A 23,870-nucleotide genomic window follows, 5' to 3' on the forward strand; every position below is an offset into this window, starting at 1 on the left:
ATGAAAATTGGGTACTACAATCAAACATTTTCCTTCTTATGTTGTACATATACTATAAAATGAGATAAAATGATTAGTGATCATGTTTCCTCTTGGCCAAGATTCTGCGCAGTCGTCCGATAGCGTCTGCTTGTACCTGCATGTTTGTAATGCATACTGTAATGGCTTATGCATTGCGAATTTTGGGAAGAAATAACTTGCGCACACTGCAGAGAGTTCAGCCCATAATGACATGTGCGCAGAATCTGTCACAAAAGTCCTTCGAGGTTGAACACGACACAAAGAAACAGGAGTTCTTTATCAAGCTCGGCAAAGGTGCGTATAGCTGTAGTTTTCCTAGAAGTCGCTTTCGCGCTTTCTCCATAATATTTGTAGTGCGGCTGGCACTCTTATCTTGGTCATTGAGTGTTTTTGTGTGCCTTCGTGTTGTCATCGGCATAGAATTTCATGCTCTATGGTCACTGGTGTGTGTTTCAGATAAGGCCGTCTTGCAGTATGAAGTGATTGGCCCAAAAACACTCGATCTGGTCCACACAGAAGTTCCCGAGTCTTTACGAGGCAAAGGCATTGCGAAACACCTAGCCAAGGTACGTCTAGTATACGCGGAGTGGCAGACTAACACGTGAGCGTCACAGCGATGTCTTTCGGCAATCATTCTAATAACGATCGGTACGCGCTTCCGTAGAGTAGCAGGTGACATGCACGCTTTTTGGTTTTTCTTTTATAACGGCGAGTGGGTACGATCCGTCTTGTTTTCACACCATCATCTCTGTGCATAAACACGCACTGACTTAAATGGTCAAATGTCACTGTGCACCGATTGCAAATTTATTTTGCGTCCATATGCACCGCGGCGTCGTAGCCAGTCGCATGCAGCGTGTGACAAGAAAATTGGGAGGCGAGTGACGGCTGGAGCAAAAGTAAGGATGGAAAGAAAAAAAAAAAGTGCGTTGTAAGGGGAAGGGGGTATTACAGTGGAAAAGGTGATAATGGATGATGGAAGAGCGATATAGTATATAAAGAGAGGGAATGAATGTGCTAAGAGAAATTTTGCAGGGGTGAACAATTCGCCTAGACACCTTTGCTTTATTTCGTGAAGTTCAGAGCGCGTTTCTGGTGGCAATGAGTAGAAGAGATTCATGCAGCGTGGCCAGTGGTCCCGATTAAGATCAATGTTTAATGAAAAGGTATAAGAATACAATCACAGTACACATGTTGAGACAGAGAGAGAAAGGAATTTACTAACAGAAAGGCTGATCGAGGCTCTGACCTGCTACACCACATTGGGGATGAGGGATGGGGAATAAAAGCAATGATGATGAGCAGGCACATGCTGCAGCAGGACACCCGTAAAGGATGCCTCTGAAGTGTGTATTGAATTCTTGCAAACAGACACGAATACTCCGCTTGATTGTGTCATACGTAGCTCTACTTTTGAACACTTGACCCAACCAGATTGATACCATTAAGTGATTGCATTAGTGGAACCCAGAAATTAAATTCAGTTTGCCTCACAAGCTCAGATGAAGCCAAACAAGCATAGGTGGAAAGTTTTCATTTTTCCGGGGTAGGGGGGGTACCAACTTTCGGAACCACACACACACATTATGGTCTGTGCAGAAATTTTTCCCACAACTCGACGATCGGCATTTCGCTGTTGTTACCAATCATTCCTTATGTTGGTCGTCAACAATCAATAACTTGTCAGGACACTTTGGCCACTGGATCCTCAGATTACAAGCATATAATTTCGATGTTTGTAAGTCCAAAAGAAAGCACCTAGATGCCAACACACTTTCTCGCTGCCCATTACTGCCACCTTTCGATCACATTATGTCACCTTGTCAACTTGGCTGCGCGGACGTCACTTGTTCACTGTTACCTATTGGTTCCCTGACCCTGTTGCCATCCAGCTTCCCTTCTGTGTTTTCCACTAACTAGCGCTCTCATCCATATTGCCACGACATCATGGATTGCCTCATTTGTGTTTCAATCCCACCGAACTCCAGGCTCCAAAAACAGCTCAACCTATTCAAATTAAAGGCGATGTTCCCTACTGCTACATTTTACCCAGAAGGCCATTGATGATTTCTTGTCTTGTGTGGTCTCGAAGAATTACTCACTGAAGTGACAGCCTTATAGGAGTAGTTACAAGACCTCATAGTAGGAGACAGTTCAAGTTTACAGCCCGAGTCTACGCGCACCACCACAAGACTGGCGTTTCTCGGTGGTGAAACCTCCCATCATGTAATTGTCTTATACTTTGCTATCTCTAATACAGCTTCGCCTTTCCGGTGAAACTGCGGCCTCTTTTATTTACCGTGAGTGTGAGCATAAGTGCTGCTGCGTATCACTGCTATCGATTCTGATATTGAGTGAATCTGGCTTGTCGTGATTTTGGTTACTGAGTGAATTATATATATTTATGACCTCTTCATGAAAGTGTCGATCTTTCCATCCCCAATAAATGTAAATTATTAGAAGTATTCTTTTTCTTGAGTCATTAGCATTGCCTCCTGGAAAGAGAATAGTATTATCATTCACCTGCATTTCACACACTGTTCACAAAAGACTCTGCCAAACGGGTCACTGAAGTCTGCAGGTTTCTTTCAGGGTCAAAAAAGCATGCAAAGCAATTTGAAGCGAGGTGAACATACATCAACATATTAATTCTATATATACATAGGCTATCCATACCATTAAAAATAATTGTTAGTTGGCTATGCCTTCTCTTTAAAAGATTCAATAAACTTTGTCCTGTGTATATATTAAATATATTGCATCTGTGCAATTAAAAGTAAAAGGTTGAAGTGAAAAAATACAAATGAGATAGCTGCCACTGGGTGCTTCTAATGTACTTGTCCTTGTATTGTCAGAATTTGCAGAAATAAAGCAAACATACAAATGAAAAGCTGTGCACGTCCATGCCAACAAGGATGCATTAAGCTTTTAGCAACAATAAAATTTTTAGTGAAAAGGTAGAGGCAACCTCAAATGATGTGGATAACAGAACTCTAGTAATGACACTTTGGGGGGGGGGCTTAATGGCTTCGAAAAGGGGGAGGTGTAGAGCCCATTCCCTCCTCCCCGCAAATCTCTGGAGGGGGCTCTGGCCCCAGAGACCCCCCCTTTCTTGGTTGATGCCTATGCAATTAAGTATGGTGCGCAGGGTTTGCCTTGGTGTTACATTATCTGGTCATTATATGTGCCTCATAGGTTGCATGTGACACTAGTATAAATTGTAGCTGTCAGGTGCCACAAACACTTACGCATGTGTTTTGCATTTGTCCTGTGAATGCGTGAGAGTGGCAGAAACTGGTCTCTTCAGGCTAATAGGAATGAAATATGCAACATTGTTTCTTTTCTCCAAGCTTCATGGCCTTCCTGATCTTAGCGTGTCACACAGAGACACAGTTGCCTGAAGTTTCTGAATCACTGTTCGAATGTTCCAAGCATGTTGCTGTCCAGAAATGACCGCGCAGCTGAAACTTTGACAAAAGTAACCATATGCCTTTGCAGTCTTGCAAAGAGCAGTTAATCAATCAATTTGGACAATGTTTAATAATAAATGTGATGCCTCATATGATCAAACCAGTTACTACTGAAAAATTTATTATGCTGTTGGAAATATCGTTAAATGAAGGTTTTTGCATGTAGCAGTGCAAGTAAGTCCATTATTGCATAGGTTCAGCGGAACTCCACAAGGTGAAGGAATTAGGTTTCACTGAGGCAATCTTGCCATCTACCCAGCTGCATTGTAATGCTGTTTCTCTGGGTTTAACCATATAAATGTTTGCGATGCCATCTTCAATCAATTTTTAGTGCGACACAAGAATAATTGCATGCAATATTTTTCCTGTTCCATATTCAAATCTTTTTGCTGCATAATGTGATTTTCGCTTCATATCTGTATTATGTCTTAATAATTTAACATGACCAATTATTTATTTCCTTTCAACTTACTTTACTCAAAATTTAAAAAAAAAGATTTTTTGAACCCTCGTACCAACCTATTTGTATCCCACTCTGCAACATTTCACCATAAGGAACAAACAACCAACCATAATGTTACGAAGGGACACATTTCGGTGTTCTTCAAGGTGTTGTAATTGACAAATTTTATTTGCAACTGGAGACCGTATGTGGCACCACTGCCTTCCAGGGGTAGTTGCTCGAGGTAGGTCACCAGGAGGCTATCAGATGGCAGTGCGAAACCCAGCCAACTTCAAATTGATGGATGCTTAAAACCTGTGAATTATTCAAATAGGTTCTGTGGAAACCCGCAAGATGGTTGACAGCATGTGATCAAATAGACAGATTTCAACATGTTCGGAGGACTTGTGCTGTGACCCTCTTGGTGCCATAACAGCAGTAGTCCTCACTGCTTTCTCACTGTTCCTGGGTTCAAAGCAATGCATGCTCAGGATGCCAAGCACTAGGTCACTGTGGATTTTTCCAGTCAATTGCGAGGGGAACGTGGGCAGTGCATTATACCGACCCCACTACTGTTGTGGTGTAGTAAGACTCATCACTCACAACTAGTAAAACGCAATGGTATAGTAAAACTCATCATGAAATTCGTCTACTGTGTGCCCTACCCACAGCATGTATGATGTCACAACCTTGGAGTTGTTCTTTGCCATACATTGAAGCAAACAATGTTTGCCTGCAGGCTGCTCTCGACTACGTGGCTGGGAAAGATATGCAAGCCAGAATCACGTGTCCATATGTTGGCAACTTTGCGCAAAGTGACACAGCAAAGGAGCAGTACCAAAACAGCATTATTAAGTGATGTCGCTTGCTTTGATCTAGACATTACAGCCTTACTGTGCTGGAAGTAGCACTCTGAAGGCATTTTCACTGTACATAAAGTACATTAAAATGAACCAAACTCTTTCGCAGCTTTCCTTCTGTAGCATACTCACCCAACCTAGGAGCAAGTCTCCTGTGCTTGCCTCCAATATAAAGAGAATGGCATCACTTTATTATCCTCGTTCCTGGAGTGATGAATGCTGCCATCTGCATCCATATTTCAAGTAGGATTATGTGACAACACCTTTTTGCGTGCAGTTGGAACAAGCAGAAAGCATGTCACAAGACTGCCTTTTTTTTTTTTTTTAGCAGAGCACCAATAATTCTGTCTTACTTGTCTGCTTGAACATTTGTGTGGCTGCATTAACAGGAAGAATTTTCGAGCACATTCCACATGTCAGTTTACTGTTTTGCACTGCAACGTTGGACATGTCACCAAGCCTGGTCCTCTCTCTCTCTTCCACGAATTGTACGTTTTGTACAAACTGGGAGCCTAGACGTCCAGTGTATAATTGACGTGGTAAATTGAATGTCTTGGGTAGCCTTGCAAAGGCATAGCACAGCTAGAGAACGTTAAATTATGAATGTTGATAAAAGTTAACAAATGTAGATAAAGGTGCATGCTTATGCTAAAGAAAAATGCTGCAGAAATTCTGAGAATCATCTACTAATGCTGAAGCATTCTTTGGCTCGGCTGTTACTTCACTTTTGCCTGTTTGCTTTTCCTAGCTTATGCATGTCTACCCATAACTTTTCCATGGCCAAAAAAAATTAAATTCGTGTACTGAACAGTGTGGAGATTGCCCCCTTCAAAGCGATCGTATCAACCGAGCTGGAATGCCATCACAACTGGTTTCACCGTACCCGTTTCTTCCCTTTTTATAAATTTCATTTTCTCTTTTCCCTTTTTTGTTACGACCTTGACACGGCGACGTGACCAGTTTTAACGTGTTAGCGTTAAGGGCCCCGTGTCACAAAAAGTATGATGTTGGCGTCGGACATCGCTTGGCGAAAACTCATTCCAAACCACAACCATGCAGACCCTCAGCATGGCGCAGATGCGTTACTGAACTAATTGAACTCCTCAAAGTAAAATACTTCAGAAAAATCGTAAAATACGATCTAAACACAACGTACAGACATGATAGCGTCGGAGTTTACTTTTAATATATCAGAATATTCTTGAATATATCAGAAAACATAATTCTGTTATGCAGAAACTGAAACACAAACGCCTTTTCCGAGTGGCGCCGCCTGTTCAGTTTCTTGCAACACCACCATCGAGCTCACCTCCGCACAACCGCAAGAAAGCTGTGATTGCTGGGAAGTGTGACGAGCAGTCAATCTATCGCATTCCACTCTTTAAAGGCGAAGCTTAAGCATCCTCCAAAAATTTTTTTGAAAGTTTTTAATGCCACCAATTATTATTATTATTATTATTATTATTATTATTATTATTATTATTATTATTATTATTATTATCACTTGTACCAATCAGTAATTTTTATACTCAGCAGCTCCACAGCAGGCTTCTCTGCACACTCCCCTAATGCGGGAAAGTAAATTTTCAAGGCGGCTTGACGAGAGCGGTTATCTCTCCAATCATTTTTTTTTTTTGTTCAATTGTCCCTTATCTTTTATACAGTTACCAATAATCTACCTGTACACTACTGTGACGATTAAATGTCTTAACTACGCAAAGTACGCATTTTTTGTGCAGATACAAGGCATTACACTTTTCGCGTGAGACAGATTTTACTGGGGTACTCGCCAACGAAGGTTTACCCATTAAAAGCCACTCCTTCTACGAGGGGAAGCCTGGCAAGCCAGAAAATGCAAAAGAGGGAGGGTGACGCAACCCTAAAGTTCCCACACCAGTTCGCCTGTGCAGTCGTGCATTTCAAAGGTGTCTAAGGGGTTGGGCGAGTTCGTAATACTTAGAAGTCAGCGCTTTCTCCTCCGCACTTTTTCTAAAGCCATTCATATGCTGTACAAAACACCGTTTTGAAGGTGTTTGTTTGAACCTTGTTAATTATCCGTAAAGCTGTGCTAGATTGTGTCCTAAAAGAGTTAAAGGCTCAACATGGAAAGTTTCAAAAGCGTTAACAGAACCCGGTCACAAGGGTCACCGTGCAGGAGCCGCATTTTAATGGGAGTGAAATGATAAAAAAAGAACTTGTTTACTTAGATTTAGGTGCAAGTTAGATAAACCCAGGTGGTAAAAATTAATCCAGAATCCCTCGACATGGCGTGCCTCATAAACTGACCATGGCTATGGCATGTAAAACACCCAGGACGTTCATTGCCTTTAAGAACTTTCACGGAGCCACAATAGAGAGTTTTAGTTTAGGGGACGCAAGTTGCTTGCATACGCAAGAACTACGGGCAATGGTACTGCGCAAGCGCAGACCCAAACGTAGAGGTCTGCGCATGTGCAGTACCGTGGCCCCTAGTTCTTGCATACGCAAGCGACTTGCGTCCCCTAAACTAAAACTCTCTAATAAATGAAATATGAAAAATACCAGCGCTGGGGTTTCAGCATGCAATCTTTGCTGATAATCAACCTATTACTGTAGAAAATAGGTCTCTAAATAATACCTTTCTCTATTTAATAATGTCGCAGTAAAATCCACCATCACAGCTACTGTTGCAAGCACTTGCTGCAGCTAGTTTCACCGCCACCACAATGAAACTACAGTAAAAGCTCGTTCATTCACTACTCGTTAATTCGAAATTTCGGATGATTCGAAGTTGTCGCCGCGGTCCGTCCAACAATGTATTGAAAGCAATATGTAACACATCCCGCTAATTCACACTGAAATCCGCACCGCCACCGATAATTCGAACTCCGCATCATCGTAGATGGGGAGAGTGCTAGTGCGCGGGAGCACGCGGGCGTCGCCGCGCGCCGTGTTCTTTGTGTACGAGCGTGCGAGGGTGAGCCGGCGAACGCGGCTCAATCTCGCGTGCGCGAGAGGGGCAGGTGGTGCGGAGCGCGCCCTCTCTTGTCGCGCGCGAGGCCGGGGGGTGAGGCGAGGGAGGGACGGGGGATGATCTTCGGCGGCTGCTGCTTACGGCGCGGCCATGCGGGCGCCTCATCTTGAAGGCGATCTGCGACGTGGCCAAAGTGCGCGCCTGCGTGGGCCTCATCTTCAAAGCGATCTGCGATGTTTGCAGAGTGCGCGTAGTGCCGGTAGCTTCATATGCGATGTGCTTTCTACGTTTCGTTCGCGTTGAAGCGAGAGCTGTACAAACGTCAATTCGCTCGCTGCTACTGCTGCGTGACCTCACGCCAACGTTTTTCAGCGAGTTTCCGCGGTCATCGAGCGAGATGCGTTCATGCTTACCTGTGTGCGCGTGACACCGTGCTTGTTAATTTATTTAGTAAGCGAATGCTTACAAGTTTATACGGCCGATAAAGCTATTATCCTTACTTCGTATAGCTATCTACTAATTTTCTTCGCAATCGATGCGTCGCTTTCCGCGCGAGACTGCGATTTTTTTTTTTTCTCCGCCCCAGTCAGCGCGACGCACGCGCGGTTGGAGCAAGAGCCATCTCGACGTCGGGCGCGTCGGACCACGCTAGCCGCGTCCGGTTACGTTGGCTGCGCCAGTGCATCGAAGTATGGACGTTGTTCACGCCAACGTGACGTAGCGTGTGCGCGCGTGCTCACGGCACGTCACGCTAACCGAGCGATTTTTTTTCGCTGACTTTCATTAGTTCGAATTTTGTATAATTCGAATTTTCATAGCATCCCCACGGAATTCGAATTAATGAGCTTTTACTGTAATAGCGTGGTCATAGTTGGGCCTATGATTTGGTATAAAATCCATGAATGTTTGACATGAGAGAAGTTTTGCTTGGTACAAATGTAGCATACTTGTTAGAGTATCCAGTGCTTCAGCTGCAATGACTGTGGTTTCCTCAGTGTGAAAGTGCAGTGTGCACAATGCTCAAATCTTTTTCTTTTTTTCTCAGAGTTCCCGACAAGTGGGCCATGCAAATAGTTGTGCAAGAACTCATAAATGTTTGAGAAAACGTAAAAGAATATAATGTAAAGAATATAAGCTGTGGCTTGTTCGAGACCCCGAGAAAGCGGAATGTCTTTCCTGAGAAGACATGTTAGTGGTCGGGCTATGTCTGCAAACTTTGACAAATCGGTGGAAATATGGGCATAATCTCACAAAGCTTCGAACATCCTTGGCGCAAGTTGGCACAGGAAACTCTATGACAGCGCAAACCTTGGCGGGATCAGTGCGTATGCCAGGCGAGTCAACGAAATGCCCGAGGATAGTAATTCGGCGGCGACCGAAGTTGCATTTCGAAGAATTCTGTTGTAGCCCAGCCGCACAAAACATTGACAGGATGGATGAAAGATTGTGCGCTGAAAATGTGGGAGAGACCACGATCCCGTCGTCCAGGTAGCACAAGTAAACAGACCATTTAATGCTACGCATAGCGTATCCATCATTCCCTCATAACGTGGCCGGGGGATTGCACAAGCCAAATAGCATAACTCTGAACTGATAAGAGACCGTCAGCTGTAACAAATGCTGTCTTTTTGCAGTCCCTGTTGTCGATGGCGATTTGTCAAAAACCAGGCAACAGGTCTGGTTTCCATTTGGGTTTTGATACGAAAGTGTGAAATGGCCTACTGAGTGAAAAAGCTGGCATCTGTCATCTGTAGCAGCGAAGCTGCAGGTAAATCTCCATTGGCTGCAATGCCATGTCAGGAGCGCACCTTGATGGAGCAGAGCGAGTGAAAGGGGACACCTGCTGCCCCGGTAGCACCCAGGTGTTGCATGAGGGAAGCGGGCATTGCCACGACACCACGTCACTCTCGCTCTCAGAAGCCTGTGTTATCCGCACAAGCTCTCACCTGTGTTCTAACTGCAGCTCGGTAAGGCTAAATCAAAATGCACCAAGCATCTAAATGCACTTTCTTGCTCGCGAGGAATTCAGAACTCAAAGGAAAGTTCAGCTGCGTTCAATTAGGCATTAATGCTTTTGCCTTCACAACTCGTAACAAGTGCTCAGGTGTCCTCAGATTTTTTTTTTACCTTGACTGTCTACACTTGGAAAGATTGGTCGAGATGGTTGCCATTCATCGGCTTACAATGACGGAATGAGTAACAGTGTAAAGTCAAGCTTACATCTATATTTCCCTCAGCTGCGTTTGTACCGAACCAACCATTTTTTTGTTTTGTTTCTCGCTTATCATCTTGGCATTGCGTGTTGCTGTTGGCAATTTATGTTGTATGAGCTTTGGCATAATTGACTGTGCCTTCGGAAACACACTTTAATACATATTAATTCCTGGACATGTGCTTTCAATGATAAAGCTGCAACAGATACGTCTTCGGAGACTAAACAGGATTGTTTGCTCCCAATTACCACATGGTTAGACCATGTGCTTGCACAGAGTACAGCCCTTTCCACAGCCTGGTACAAAGGCAGACGCTATGTCAATAAAACAAATGAATCGACAGAATTGAAGCAAAATGCAAGCGAAGCGAGTTTTATTTTGCAGTGACTGGATAACTGAACGTGTTGAGCTATGGCTCGTACAATCAGTCACACTATCGCTCACCACCAAATTGCACCACGGTGCGTTCTGAAATCCAGCACATAAGGCCAAGTTGGACTTTATAAATGCTTTTCGAGGAAAAAAACAAAGCATTTAACCCAGTACTAAGAAAAACTTCGCTACAGAGCTTCAAAGCTAAGGTGAATTCCAATGCCAGATTTGGAGCACTTCCGGTAGTAGTTTTACTGCTTTCACTTTATTACCTTAAAGTCCCCACTGTGGGGTATTACATAAGGGGTGGGTGTACAAAAAGGAACACACATTAACCATTCATGACGAGTAGTGAGTGCTTACAGCATCAATGAAAGCACGTGGGTTGGAGGCCACGATAACATGGAGAAGGCCATTCTAGTCTACAGTGGTGCGTGGAAAAAGAGACGACGAAAAGGTGAGAGTATGGGTTCATGGGTGAGCAATATTTAGGGTATGTCCTGTACGGAATGATATACGAGCTGGTGGTAAGATGTAGGGTATCTGATTGAGGGAACTATGATATATTTTATAAATTAGGGATAGACTAGCAATGTGCCAGTGACAGTAAAGGGGCGCAGACCTGCTTCTGCCTTTAATGAAGATACACTTATGCTGTATGAATACGATGAGAGGATGAACATAGCACAATTCTTCACCGTCTCTAGTACATTGATAAGATAAATTGGGGTTCCAAATTGCCGACACATATTCGAGCTTACGGCGAATTAGAGACTTGTATGCAACGAGTCTAACATGGGGAGGGGAGTTTTCTAAATGACATCTGAGGAAACCTAGGGCTTCGTTATTAGATGAGGTGATGTTGGACACATGCGGAAGCCAGTCAAGATCTTGAGAGATATAGTGACACCTAGATGTTTAAGGGAATTAACTGTCTCAATGAGAGTGCTAGCAATTTTGTACGGAAAAAGGAGAGGGTTAAGAGAACGAGTGAAAGGCAGTGCTTTACATTTAGTGGGATTTAGAACCATTAGCCAACGATCACACCAGTTTAGGATATTATTTACATTGCACTGCAGTGTGACCTGGTAGTTGGTGTTAGTTACTGATTGGTAAATAACAATTGTCTGCAAACATGCGAATTGTGCAAGAAACTTCCAAGGGCAGATCATCAATGTGCATGAGAAACAATAGGGGACCCAGTACAGAGGCCTGGGGGATGCCAGAGGATACAGGAACATGGTTAGAGGCAGTGTTATTGATGCATGCATACTATGAATGGTTAGTAAGGTCATCAATTGAAGTCATAGCGCTTGATTGACAGGGACATGAAAGACGACAGGACATAGCACACGTCCTGTCGTCTTTCATGTCCCTGTCAATCAAGCACTGACTTCATTTGATGCAACAAATCACCTAGCCCAAAAATCTGCACTCCTAATTAGTAAGGAATTACTTAATCCATCGTAAGACAGCTGAATACAAGCCCAAATGAGAAAGCTTTAATAGTAAACTTTGGTGGGGTACTTTGTCGAATGCTTTAGCGAAGTCAAGGAAAATCACGTCAGTCTGTATGTTAGTATCTAAGTTTAAGTGTAGGTCAATAGACTTGCTCCGCAAGGAGCAAGTCTACCTCCTGCATATTGTGAGCAACACTCTCCGCAAAAATTGACGAAGTTGACCGGAAGTCGCTTGATGTCAGGCCACCCAATGCCAACATACCGCTATGGCGCATGCCTGTAAACGCGAATAGCAGTCTCTCGGAAGAAATTAGTGGGGCTTTGCATCATCAACTTGCGTTTTTAGTGCTTGTGAAGAGTCACGACTCATCTAGCTAAGTTCCAAATTGACCAGCGAGGACTCTGGCGACGAAAAAGCTTCAGAAGCTATAGTGTATTCAAGCAAGTTTTTGGCATCATGTTTCGGCCGCCGGCCGAAAGACAAAGTTAGGCATTTTGTCGATGACGTCGTTCGCCAGTACTTAGATGAAGAGGTAACAACGGCTCCTTTTTGGAAGTTAGCATTCCGAGAGTCATTACTTTCGTTGATGAAGTGCAGTTCCCAAGGAATTTCAGGCTGTCTTGATGTGTTGCTACCGAAATGATCGCAGGCTTTGCTGCGTCCCTGATGTTTCCGACACAGAGTGACGGCAGACGAGAGAAGCAGATTTGCATGCAGTGCGACTTCCATTAGAGTGCAGGAGGCCAAAAAGAAACCCAAAGCTTCTAAACATAATGCAATTGCGAGTTCAAGCTGAAAACGGCCAAAAATGCGAGGAATGCTGGGCACTTTCGGAAGCAGATGTGCTCTAGCACCCCCTGCTGATTGCTTTGGCGGAAGTGCCCGTTTCAATTGCATATTTCGTTCTGTTGCCCTCCACCATAGCGGAGTGCTCTGGCGCAGAGTTCGTCGGCCATTCTGAATCTGCCATTGGAATTCACTATAAGGTTCAAAACTCTGCAGTAGAGCAGTACTATCACTTTGACGAACTCCCGTACAACTCATGCATGGTGAAGCCGAACATCTGCTTGTAGGTTTTTGCGTGACGATGTGCCCAGCTTGTCTTCGGTAGGGAAAGATTTAAGTAGCCCACAACACTGGTATTGGCATGCAACAATGTTGTGAGCTTGTATTTGTGAGTACTTTCTCCCAAAATAGACTTTCAAGCAGTCTGGTGCACTGTTGGGATTGGGTGTAATAGTGGCAATCGATTTGATAACAACAATGCTGATTCTTTTGCTACTAGTGTTGCAGATGTCATTTGTGATTACGTATGCACTGAGACTGTGTTCAGTCTGAACGGTATATACCTTTGGTGGCTCATGTTACCTGCCAATTCACATGTAGCTGTGCCTTGCATTGCAGGCAGCCTTTGATTACCTTGTCAGCGAAGACCTCCAAGCAAGGCTGTCATGTACGTACCTGGTGAAGTATTGGAACGAAACCCAAGACCCAGAGCACACAAAGCACATAATGCAATGACGTGCTGAAAGCCCTGTGCATGCCTATAGCGTTCTGTTCTGCTCTTTTCGGTGCAGGCTTGAAATAAATCACTTCAGACAGAAGATGGAAACACAAGTACCACAGACAATCAATGTCAGCGCTAAGCTTATACTTTGACATGTTTATTGCCTTGCAGAGACACTAAAATACACTCACATTGACATTTCTTTTTCTTTTGCTTTCTTTTAGTGTACTTGGCCAAAGCACATTTATAACAATTGCGCAACAGTCTTCAATTCGCGCAACCACCACGTATATATTGCAAACAGATTTTTCTAATAACAGGCTGTTACAATGACACTAGTTACACATCTTGCAGTTCAGTGCAAATAAAAACAAGAAGGGGAGGAATTACACAAATCCACCCGTATATATTTTGAAAAAGTGCTCATTATGTGTCTGGACATTTAATTCACTGCACAGCGCCCATGGCACCTTCCAGTGAACTTGACTTCGTTTGTTCCCAGTTGGGACAAAGGAGGCATCTACCCATCAGATCCGATACACTACAGGCCCTGAGTCATCTGGAATCTGAGGAGAAAAAACACCCGTATTCATGCGCATCTGGCACATGGCACATGCATCAACACCACCAACATGAAAAAACACAGTTGGGGCCACACTTTGCCCGTTTTGAGAGTTGTTCCAGACAAAAAGACAATGCAAACGAAATCATCTGGAACACAACTTAGTTTCAACAGATTGCACACAAAGAAAAGCGCTCATAAATGAGACCATTAAGTAACAAGTAACCAATTAACTCATGAAACAACTAACAAAAAAAGGCGAGAGCCCAGAACTAAGTTTTTCTTGCACAAGCCAAGCCAGGCACCCAAGCAAGATGGGTGAGTGAGTAGGGCATTCTCTGCTGCCTCTCAAGCAAACAGCAAAAGCACACAGCTCTTGCATCACACACAAAACTGTCACACCCAACAACCAAGGAACTTGAAGTGATGACACATTCCACTCGGGGTAGCCAGCAGATTTAAACTGCCTGCCAATGCTTAGGCAATAACAACAACAGCAACAATAAAAATATTAATGCAAAGGAGAAAAAAGTCACCTAGGTACTTCTTGGGCCAGCTTCCCCTAAAACAGGAAACGGCACAGTGCACAGACTTGCCAAGCAAAAATAAAAATTAGCTAAAGTACACATACTCCCGTAGTCAGCCTGGAATGTCACCACAATGCTCTTGCACATCATACTAAGACAGCAATGGGGAAAAAAATAAAGAAAAAGCACATCAGTCACCGGCATTCCAGTTATTTTTGTATCTGTGTGTGTGTGTCTCGAAGTTCAGTGTCTGCGTGTAGACCCGTTACGAATATCACTTTTCGGAGAAGCCAGACAATGGCTGCAGGCCTGAGGAGAGGGGAGTGAGATCTTCGCCGCACCCTGCTGCTGCCACTCACAGTGCCCCCTCGAAGCAGAGCAGTTTCTTTTTCAAGAGGACGCAGCTCTTCTCCAGCCGACTTCCGCCGCCCGAAGAAGAATGGCCGGCGGAGTCTTCAGCCAGCGGACGAGGCCGAGCTGGCAGCGACTCGCCGTTCCTGCTCTCGAAGCTGCGGTCATTGTTGTTGGCCTCCGTAGTCGACTGCACCTTGGATGTGAGGTCCCTGACCGCACCACAGCTGAGCGCGTGGTCCCCGAGCAGGGCCGGAGAGTTGAAGCCCAAGCCGCAGCTGGAGCATGCATTCTGTTGCCGCACCAGGTGCTGCCGCGTCTTCTCGTGCCGACTGAGATCGGACTGCGTCACCGCATGGTAGCTGCAGGCGCGGCACAGGAACTGCCGGATTCCTGTCCAAGGAAAGGAGCGACAGTCTTGTGGTGACAGTGCCGCGACAAACTGACAGCTGGGCAAGTTGGTATCACTAATGCACAGTGGAAAAGAAACAAATGAGTCGAGTGCAAACTCAACTGTTTTACTCTTTTTTTTCTTTTCTTTTACTGAGAGGCTTTTACTACCAGATATTTGATTTTTCACCACCAGGTGCAAGGTGGCACTTGTAAGATGTTTTTACTCCTGGAAGGGAGTAATGGTGCCAGCGCTAATATTTACACATGCCATTCTGTGCTTAAAGTGAAATATCTTGTCGGGGTTGGAAGTTAACCATACATTGGTAGGCTGGTTGACTTTGTGAACTTATAATAAAACAACAAACGAGGAGCACAGAGCAAAATTAGTTTTGAAGAAAGACTTAGAAACATGGATGAAAATAAATGAGTGGCTAAAGTGCTCAAGTATCTGTACCTCAAAGGCATTGACACAGAATGGAGGAAGAGGTAAAGATCCATGTCTTATTTGTGCTTTACCTGCCTCAAAAGGTCAAGAAAGTTGGCAACCAAGTATAGGGTAACTGAAAGTGTAAATAGACAACCAGGAGTAATCAAAAAGAAAGTGAGAGAAACAAAGACTGTAAATTGGATGCAAAGAATGCAAACAAAAAAGACCACGGAGACTTACAAGAATGGCGAGAAAGAAATTGGAAAGGAAAATCTGTATGACAACAAGGCAGTGCCTTGCTATTTGAGACTCAAGCTGGTTTTCTAAAGACAAAAACATATCGGATCAAACATTTGCAACAAGGTGAGGCATGTGTCTGCTGCATCAAAAATCCGGAGAGCACTCGGCACATTCTAGTGGAATGTGAAGGTATTCACCTAGTGAGACCCGCAGGTAACAAACACCTTCCAGAAGTGCTCAAATTTAAAGTGGCCGGAATCGTCAACTGATAAGCAGTCGAGATAAGCAAGAGATGTTAAGATTATTGGTGGAAAAAAAAAGGCAGGGAAGATATCGATACGACTGGATCCTTTACAGGCATAGGTAGCAGTACAAGGTAAATATAAAAGTTTTGAGGAAGAGAAGAAAGATCAAGGAAATGTATAAAAAATGCTGGAACATAAAGCATGTATAGCATACCTGATGAACTCAAACAGGCTAGGTGACTATTTGTCACTGCCCTGTTTCAAAGGCGATGCGAATAAATTATCATTGTGTAAGTTGTAACACTTTTCAGTAAGAAAAAAAAAAACTGTTGGTAGTTTGCACTCTTGTCGTCCATTTCTTCCTTCTCATCTGTGCGTTAATTGGACAACTCACAGTACAAGTCGCTCCGATTTCAAGTTTATACTTTGCAATAGTTTGAAGCTGGGCTCTTATTCAACGCGGTGAATACAAATGGCTGGATGATACATACAGATGCACTGCATGAAGGTCTTTGCTACAAGAGCTCCTTGATATCACGGTAACCTCTGAACTTCTGTAACTCCACACAAACAACTCTCTCAAAGCAGGCTAAACAGGGGCAACATTTGCACTTCTACACAATAGACCAGAGAGGAAGTGACCTTACTACCCGAACATGTATGCAGAGTATACAACACACCTGCCTTGTTTGTGCATCCCATGTCCGTCATCTGCAATGTTTGTCATGTTACGTACACTTTAAAGCCTCCTGTCTATTCTGAGCTGGAATACACATCTTCTTTGGATAACTGTAGCCAGTGAACTGCCACAGTGGGCAGAGCTGTCCACCTAGGTCATGAACATGAGAAAAAAAAATAGTTACCTTTAAAGGGGCCTCTGTAACACTTTTTCTTCGAAGCTGAGAACAGACTGGAGTGAGCGTGATGCCTTTAAATGAATACACTGTCAGATAAGTTTTTTTAAAAAGACCTGTAATAATGGAGATACTATAAAGGGCAGCGTTTACTACCTCATTCTCCCTCTACGCCTTTTCTCTCAGCCAGCACCACACCAATAGTGATTCATGCTCCGCATACTGCTCCTTTCTTATTTTTTTTTCTTGTTTGTGCAGTGCATTTTATGTGACCCTTTAAGGTTGGTGTCTGAAAAAAAGGTCCCATTCGCAAAGGACAGGACAAGCACAAAGCATTAACAACTGTTATTAGTACAACAGGTCACTGCCCAATGTCAAAAACATTTGGGTTTTTAGAGAATCCTTAAACACCATACTGCGTTTTTTTGTGTTGGTCAGTGGCCTGTTGTACTAATGATGCTTTCTACCTGACCGTTTCCCCATTTTCATTTGCTAAAAGTGCGTGTGTGCGTGCGTGTGTGCGTGCGTGTGTGTGTGTGCGCGCGTGCGCTCGCTCGCACTTGCTTTCACTTTTTTACTGGCATCTATAGGTCACATTACACAGGTGCCTGACATCAGAGAGGAAAGGGGGCCTCAACAGCTCCAAGTGAGAGCGAGCAATCTCTTGTGCAAGATTGTGCGCTTCCTGCTGCATGCAACAGAACAATACTTGGCTCTCATATTCGTGGCAGCATTGTTTAGAGAGCGCAAATGTTTTCTTATTGTGTTCAAAAAGTATTGCAGTGACCTTTACTTACTACCAGGTGGCAGTATGGCAATGCAGCTGTTCGACACCATAAAAATCATTAATGCAAGCACTTTTCAACTTGGCTATGGTTTTGCAGAGTGCACTTTATACCTTTTGTATTGTTCTTTGAGGTTCAATATTGCCGTCTTTGCTGCATCTCTTCATAGCAGCAATTAATTCTGCAGCTAAGTAATTCAATTTATTATACAAAGCAAAGGAATAGTGGCCTCTGCTTTGAGTATATGTGTCAGTAAATCTGGAGTAACACTCACCATGGATAAGTTACGCTTGATACTCTGCGAAAAGTTACACTTTGCTGCATAGAAATACTTGCGCTCAGTTTAAGCATGCCAACTGCGTAACAAAGTTCTGGTGACAAATAAGCTCAAAGAAGGCCAAGATAAAGTGCTGTGAAGAAGTTCTGAGCCAGAAATACAAAGCTAAGATAAATCCATGCATCCATCCATCATTTTCATGACTAGCAGCTCAAGCAGAACATCCATGTCATGTTTCCCTTTGATAATCTTTTGTATCAAGCTCTAGTCCAATTCCTGACAGTTGCGACACCAGGTTTAATACTTTAATAATGTCACCGTCTTTAATATATCCAGTTCCCGAATTAAGAGGTTTCAAAGAAAAAGCCAAGAATGCTGAGAATCGAAAGAAGCGTGCACTGAAACAGCTGCACAAAGTTACCAGCAGATATATGCATCGCATTGCGCTGCTGGTTTACTGCTACAAACACCGTGTCCAAAGAACAAACATGGACTAGGTTTTGCTTTCAATGTGGCTATACTCTTCATACACATCAGCATTCTCTCGCAAATGTAGTTAGTGTTGTACACAGTGTGGAAGTCGGTGAATCCACAACATACTGTAGTATCCCAAGTCCATCGCCAATTCTCTTAAAGGGGCCCTGAACCACTTTTTATCGAAGTGGAGAAAGGCATTTGAAGTGAAAATAGGCTATTTCAGAAATACTTTGCCACAGAAAGTACTTCAATGCGTTCAGCAGAAGCAGAGTTACAGCCTCCGCTGTGCTCCCGTTCCTTCTTCAATGCCTTGCACTGCTAAGGCTACGGCACAGCGAGGCTTGCCCACAATGCTCCCCCTTCTAAATGTCACCGTGGCACGCAGTTCAAACTTCATTTTGGATGTTAACATAGACACCACAACTTCTGCCTTTGGTGCCTACGATGCACTAAACATAAGCCAAACGTAATTGTCCTCAGTGCGTTTAGCCAGTGGACTCATGGCTGCACCCCAAGGCGGCCATGGTATCTACACTGTGTAGCCGACCGCAGCTTGATGTCGGCTATCGACCAATAGCAGCCGTTTATGGGAATGACGAAATAGTGTATCCTATGACAAAATACTGCATCTAGAAGAGAGTGAGGACAAGGCCTTCTGCTGAATAGAGCGTTTGAGAGAAAGGAGACTTCGTGATCCGCTTGTAAGCTCCACACACCGCGTACGACAGCAAAACTTGGGTGAGATGTTCACAACAGTCTATGCGACCTGCAGACTAGGTTATTTCACCAAGCCTGAGGGGTGGTTCAGGGCCCCTTTTAAGAGTCTAATTTTTGTCCAAAAGGGCAGGAACAGCATCTCAGCAGCCGAGCAAAAAAAAAAAAAAAAGAGTTGTTAATACAATTAGATGCAAAACACTGGTTGCAACTAGATCACTAATTCTCATTAAAAAAAATTGCAAATAAGCTTTCCAAGAATGATAGGCTGCTGTATGACTAGATTTCCAAAAACACCAACCAAAGGGTTGCCAAAAAAAGATCAGAAGTTACGGAAAAATTAAAAAAATAAAGCTGCTTAAGCATCTGTGAGCCATAACACATATAGAAGGGCCCATTGCAAGAAGAGCCTCTGGTTGTAGCGAAAAAATAAAACTGCTGCATAGCTAGACTGCCAAAAGCACTTAATGACAGACTATCACAAGTCATCATGTAGGCTTCTGCAGTGAAACTGCAAACAGATCTTGCATAACCAATTTTGTTTTTGCACTGGTCCGAAAACTTTTGTTGTTTCACTTCGAATAATTTGGAATACTTTGTTCAGCTGATGGAGAACAGTAACCAGACTAACAGTTGGTTGTTGCAACATATTTGGTTAGCTTCATATATTCGAAAATACTGAATAATCCACTTTCTAATTCAAATATAAATAGCTAGTCGAGTATGGGGAAGCGTAACAGACAGGACAAAGAAAGGCGAGACAAATGGGATAAGCACCTGGACAACACTTTTCCCGTCTATTACACTTCACCATAGTCAAATATGCATCGCTAACTGGCTCAAAATTCTACTCTTTTAAACGAATAGCTAGTGTACGATATTCGATTCGTATTCTTAACATCAAATATTCACCCACTCCTACTAATTACGTTTAACATCCTACTGCAACGCTGGGGTGTAAGACATTTTTCAGTGTACTTCATGAAAATAATTAGCAAACAAAAAGATAAGTTGGTGAAGTTTCGAGAAATGGCAACGACTCGGGATAATACAGTAAGATAATGGCCTCAGCAAATGCGCCAAATGTGCAAAGAGCTTCCAAAGGGTAAGAGACAGAAAGCAGGTGGCCACTTTCCAAGATACTTACAGTTTACATCAACTTGAAAGAACAATTCCCCGCTATGAGAAAGCAGGAGGAAAGAGAGAGAGGTGTGGCAATCAAAAGACATGAAATGAGCACAGGCCAAGAAAGGCCTTGTTGTTGTTGTTCTCTTTCAAGTAGCTGTTCACCCGGCAATTCACAGCCATAGTGAAAGGCAAAGATGCTGTTTCATTCATTTATTAGAAACCAAGTCGTTACCACATTCCTCGTGACCAAACAGCTAAGCACACCATATCTCGCACCTTAGCAAATATTTAGCTATGTCTGGCCATTGTGGAAATAATCAAGATGCACACTTACAAGGTCTGTCTGAAAAGCATCTGACCTTTTTTCAATTTAGATAAAACTACAGGGGACAGGTTAGTCGCGCTGCGTCACAAGAGGAGGGTCCGCAATGTTATTATAGCCTGCAAGTAGCACGACTCCTGTCTGCTGTGGTGCAGGAACACTTTTGTAGAATAATGACATCTGGTACTTGCAATATTCTAAGTGGGCAAAAACGATGGAGTGAATTAAAATACACTGTGCAAAGCTTGGTGATACTGAAATAAAAGGAATTTGGAAGATTTGAACAATGTTTGGAGGCGCCTATCGAAGTGAAGCCGATAAATACATAAACTTGCTACAACTGCTTCAAGGAAGGCCAAATACCTGTGGAGAGTGAGTCATGCTCTGGAAGGTTTCCAAGAAGCTGTAGTGATGCAACTGTTGAAGTGCAAACCACAGCAATAAGGAACACTCTTAACTGAGAGAGGAATTGCTCAACCAGTGGAGAGCAACAAAGGTGATATGAATGCCATTTTAAATACAATTAGGGTATACAGAGATAGGTTGCAATTGTTTGTGCCGAGGATTTCGACAGAGAAACTCCTGCTACATCAGGATAACACCCCTGTTCATGTGGCTCACGTGATTCAGTCTATTTTGGCACAGCACGGGATATTGGTGGTTCGTCAAACTCCTCCTTACATGGCCACACGCGACTTCTGGATGTGCCCAAAAATCAAGTGGTATATGAAAAGTATGTGCCTTCACGCCTAGGAGCACTTCAAGCACAATGCAGCAGCTGGCTTAACAGCACTTATCAAGGATGGGTTCCAGGGCTGCTTCAAGAAGTGGAAGCAGGAGGGCAAGTAAGGCTTTGGACAACGATTATACCGTGCGACTTTTTTTCCAGGAGCACAGTTAGATATTTTTGAGACAGACATTGTAAATAGTGCAATGAAACAGCTGTGATGCAAACAGTACATGCTGGTATTTCTTGCTGTACTTTCTACACACCTAGTGCAATTCACACCACACAGCACTTAAAAGCCACGAGTATATGTTTGGTACTGAACTACCTTCACTTAGGGCAGCTTAAGTTAGAAACCGAAGCAGGAGGAGGTTAATTAAGTGAAAAGAACCTTTTTTCTTCCTTGCCTATTCATTTCTAAACCTTAACTAATACTACATCCTCACATACATTCTTAAGATGTTATTGCCTTGACAAGGATAAATCCACTGGTCGGAACATTGGCTCTGGCTTGAGACCAAGTTACATTGTTCCCCAACAGTTGATCACATTCTTGATTGTTGCTCCATTTGTGTAAGGCAAGAGCCAGGTCTTGCTAATACCATTCTTTTTTACCAAGTTCAATTCAGCACATCATCGTACAGCAGAGCTAACATGCAGTTGGTTGCAAACATAGCACAGAAGCCTATGTACTCTATCTTGCAATGTGTTGGCAGCTAAACGGAAGCTACAGAGGGCACCATCCACTCAGGAGCATAATCATGCAAATGCGCTCTGTCCCTTTGTAGCAGGGCACCGTGTTTTCTAGAAAACATACAGTGTGGCGTGAAACTGCTCCACCAATGGTAAACTTTACACTTGTCTCGGCTGAGGCAAAAAGATATTTTTGGGTCCATTCAACACTCTTCGGCAAAATTTCTCAGCCGCTGGTTATGCCAGTGCTATTTATATCTATGGTGCATAAATGGCGAGACAAGCATACTTTTTGGTTTACCCGGTACTCAAGGACTACTTTCTGTAACAATGAAGGGATGCAGGTGAAGCGCGCACCAGTAAGAGCACTCCTGAAAACAGTCCTACATTCTCATCCACATTAGTTTCATCTGGAGAAAATAAACATCCTATTACATGACAACAAAATAGGACAAATTTACCATTTAGTGTTGAATCTAACTTACTTTCCTGCTTGTTTCTTCCATGTTTGGAAAAATACAAAGCATTCGCCTTATTTTCGAAGCTACACTGATTCAAGCGCCTGTTCCTAGGAGACCAACAGTGCAGTCAAGTTGTGCCAGACTACTGGATGCAGTAGCACATGTGTAGAAACTCTGCCCCTGTAACCTTCCCTTCACTGCCGCTGAAAGTTGTCCACACACACAAAGGAGAGTGCTCTGCTGCTGCTTAGAAGACTAAAGTTCGTCTCAGTTTAAAGTAAGTGCGTGTTAGCATGTATGTTGTGTCCTTTGTCAGGTGTATGTTACCAATGCAATAACTTTCTCTGGCTGCATAAGACAAAAGAAGATAGTGCAGAGAAGCATATGCTAGACTCCAAAATTCTAATAGAGCAGAGGGTAGCCCTGCAGGAAGCTGACGCACACACAAAAATATGCACGGAATATCAACTGAACTTAACTGAACTTAACTGAATATCAACTGAACTGAGGCTTGGGGGTGGAGACAAGCACCTGCAAGATTTCTTGCTTCCCACCTTTTCACCTTGTTGTTACATTAATTGTGTACCGGTCAATGGCTGCAATAGGGCTATGTTTGCCTAGCGCACCGACGCGTACAATGAAGACTCCTCCCACCTACCCCCATGGGCATCAAAAAGCAGGGTCTCGTGCTTACCCTCGTGGAAGTCCATGTGCCTGTTGAGATCAGAGGTAGAAGAGAAGGTCTTGTAACAGTAGGAACACGGGTAGACAAACTTTCCATCAGGACCCATCTGTGGGGTGCACGCTTCATCCCGGCTTATGGGCCGTTCGGCCATGTCCATCCTGAACAAAAGACGCAGACAAATCGGTTACCTCCCACAACATCACAGAGACCATTTGAAGATATTTCCTGTCAGGTTATAGAAGAAAATGTGGGCATGACAAATCCATAGTCGTATTCCTTGCAACGTGCAAGGTTACAATGTGAACAGGCATATGAACTTGTAAACTGCTACAATGCACAAACTCGGATGTGGCTCTGGGCCACAGCCTACCATGCAAAAGTATGACATGCAGTAGTTGTCACTCATGTTGCGACAAATTGCAACATGAGTGACAAATACGAGTGACAAATTGCAACATGTACTCGTGTTGCGATTTGTTGGTGAAATCAAACATTGTCATTGGAACTGACATCCTATCAAACATTGACATCAAAACAGCACAAATTAAACTCGCGAGCATTTGAACACCTGGCTTTTTTCGTTTGCTTTGGCACCTGTAAACCCTATTTCATATTGCTTGCATTTTTCGTACTGAAATACTTTATTTTTGCATTATTCATTGCACAGCTTTACTTTCCACTCTGTCTTTTCCCTTGCGTTCAT

General features: G+C 43.5%; 2 protein-coding genes across 5 annotated transcripts in view; one reads left to right on the forward strand and one right to left on the reverse strand.

The window, feature by feature from the left end:
• Positions 1-87: 87 nt before the first annotated feature.
• LOC142583384 (protein NATD1) lies at positions 88-13,398 on the forward strand. Its single transcript, XM_075693819.1, has 4 exons — positions 88-315; positions 478-587; positions 13,197-13,245; positions 13,370-13,398. Exons 1-4 carry the CDS (start codon positions 141-143, stop codon positions 13,378-13,380), a joined length of 345 nt encoding a protein of 114 aa, XP_075549934.1. The 5' UTR covers positions 88-140; the 3' UTR covers positions 13,381-13,398.
• A 28-nt stretch (positions 13,399-13,426) lies between these two features.
• The window catches only part of LOC142583379 (uncharacterized), a 179,551-nt gene continuing 169,107 nt past the window's right edge, over positions 13,427-23,870 (reverse strand). For 3 of the 4 annotated variants that reach the window (XM_075693812.1, XM_075693810.1, XM_075693811.1), the window contains 2 exons: positions 23,177-23,325; positions 13,427-15,132 (listed from right to left, as the gene is read on the reverse strand). In XM_075693812.1, the coding sequence (XP_075549927.1) occupies positions 14,744-15,132; positions 23,177-23,325 (538 nt within the window). In that variant the 3' untranslated portion in view covers positions 13,427-14,743. Of the gene's footprint in view, positions 15,133-20,298; positions 20,331-23,176; positions 23,326-23,870 lie in introns of all 4 variants that reach the window. The other variant, XM_075693813.1, reaches the window with a different exon arrangement.

The sequence above is a fragment of the Dermacentor variabilis genome, chromosome 5 (genome assembly GCF_050947875.1).
Source record: "Dermacentor variabilis isolate Ectoservices chromosome 5, ASM5094787v1, whole genome shotgun sequence".
NCBI classification, from domain to species: Eukaryota; Metazoa; Arthropoda; class Arachnida; order Ixodida; family Ixodidae; genus Dermacentor; species Dermacentor variabilis.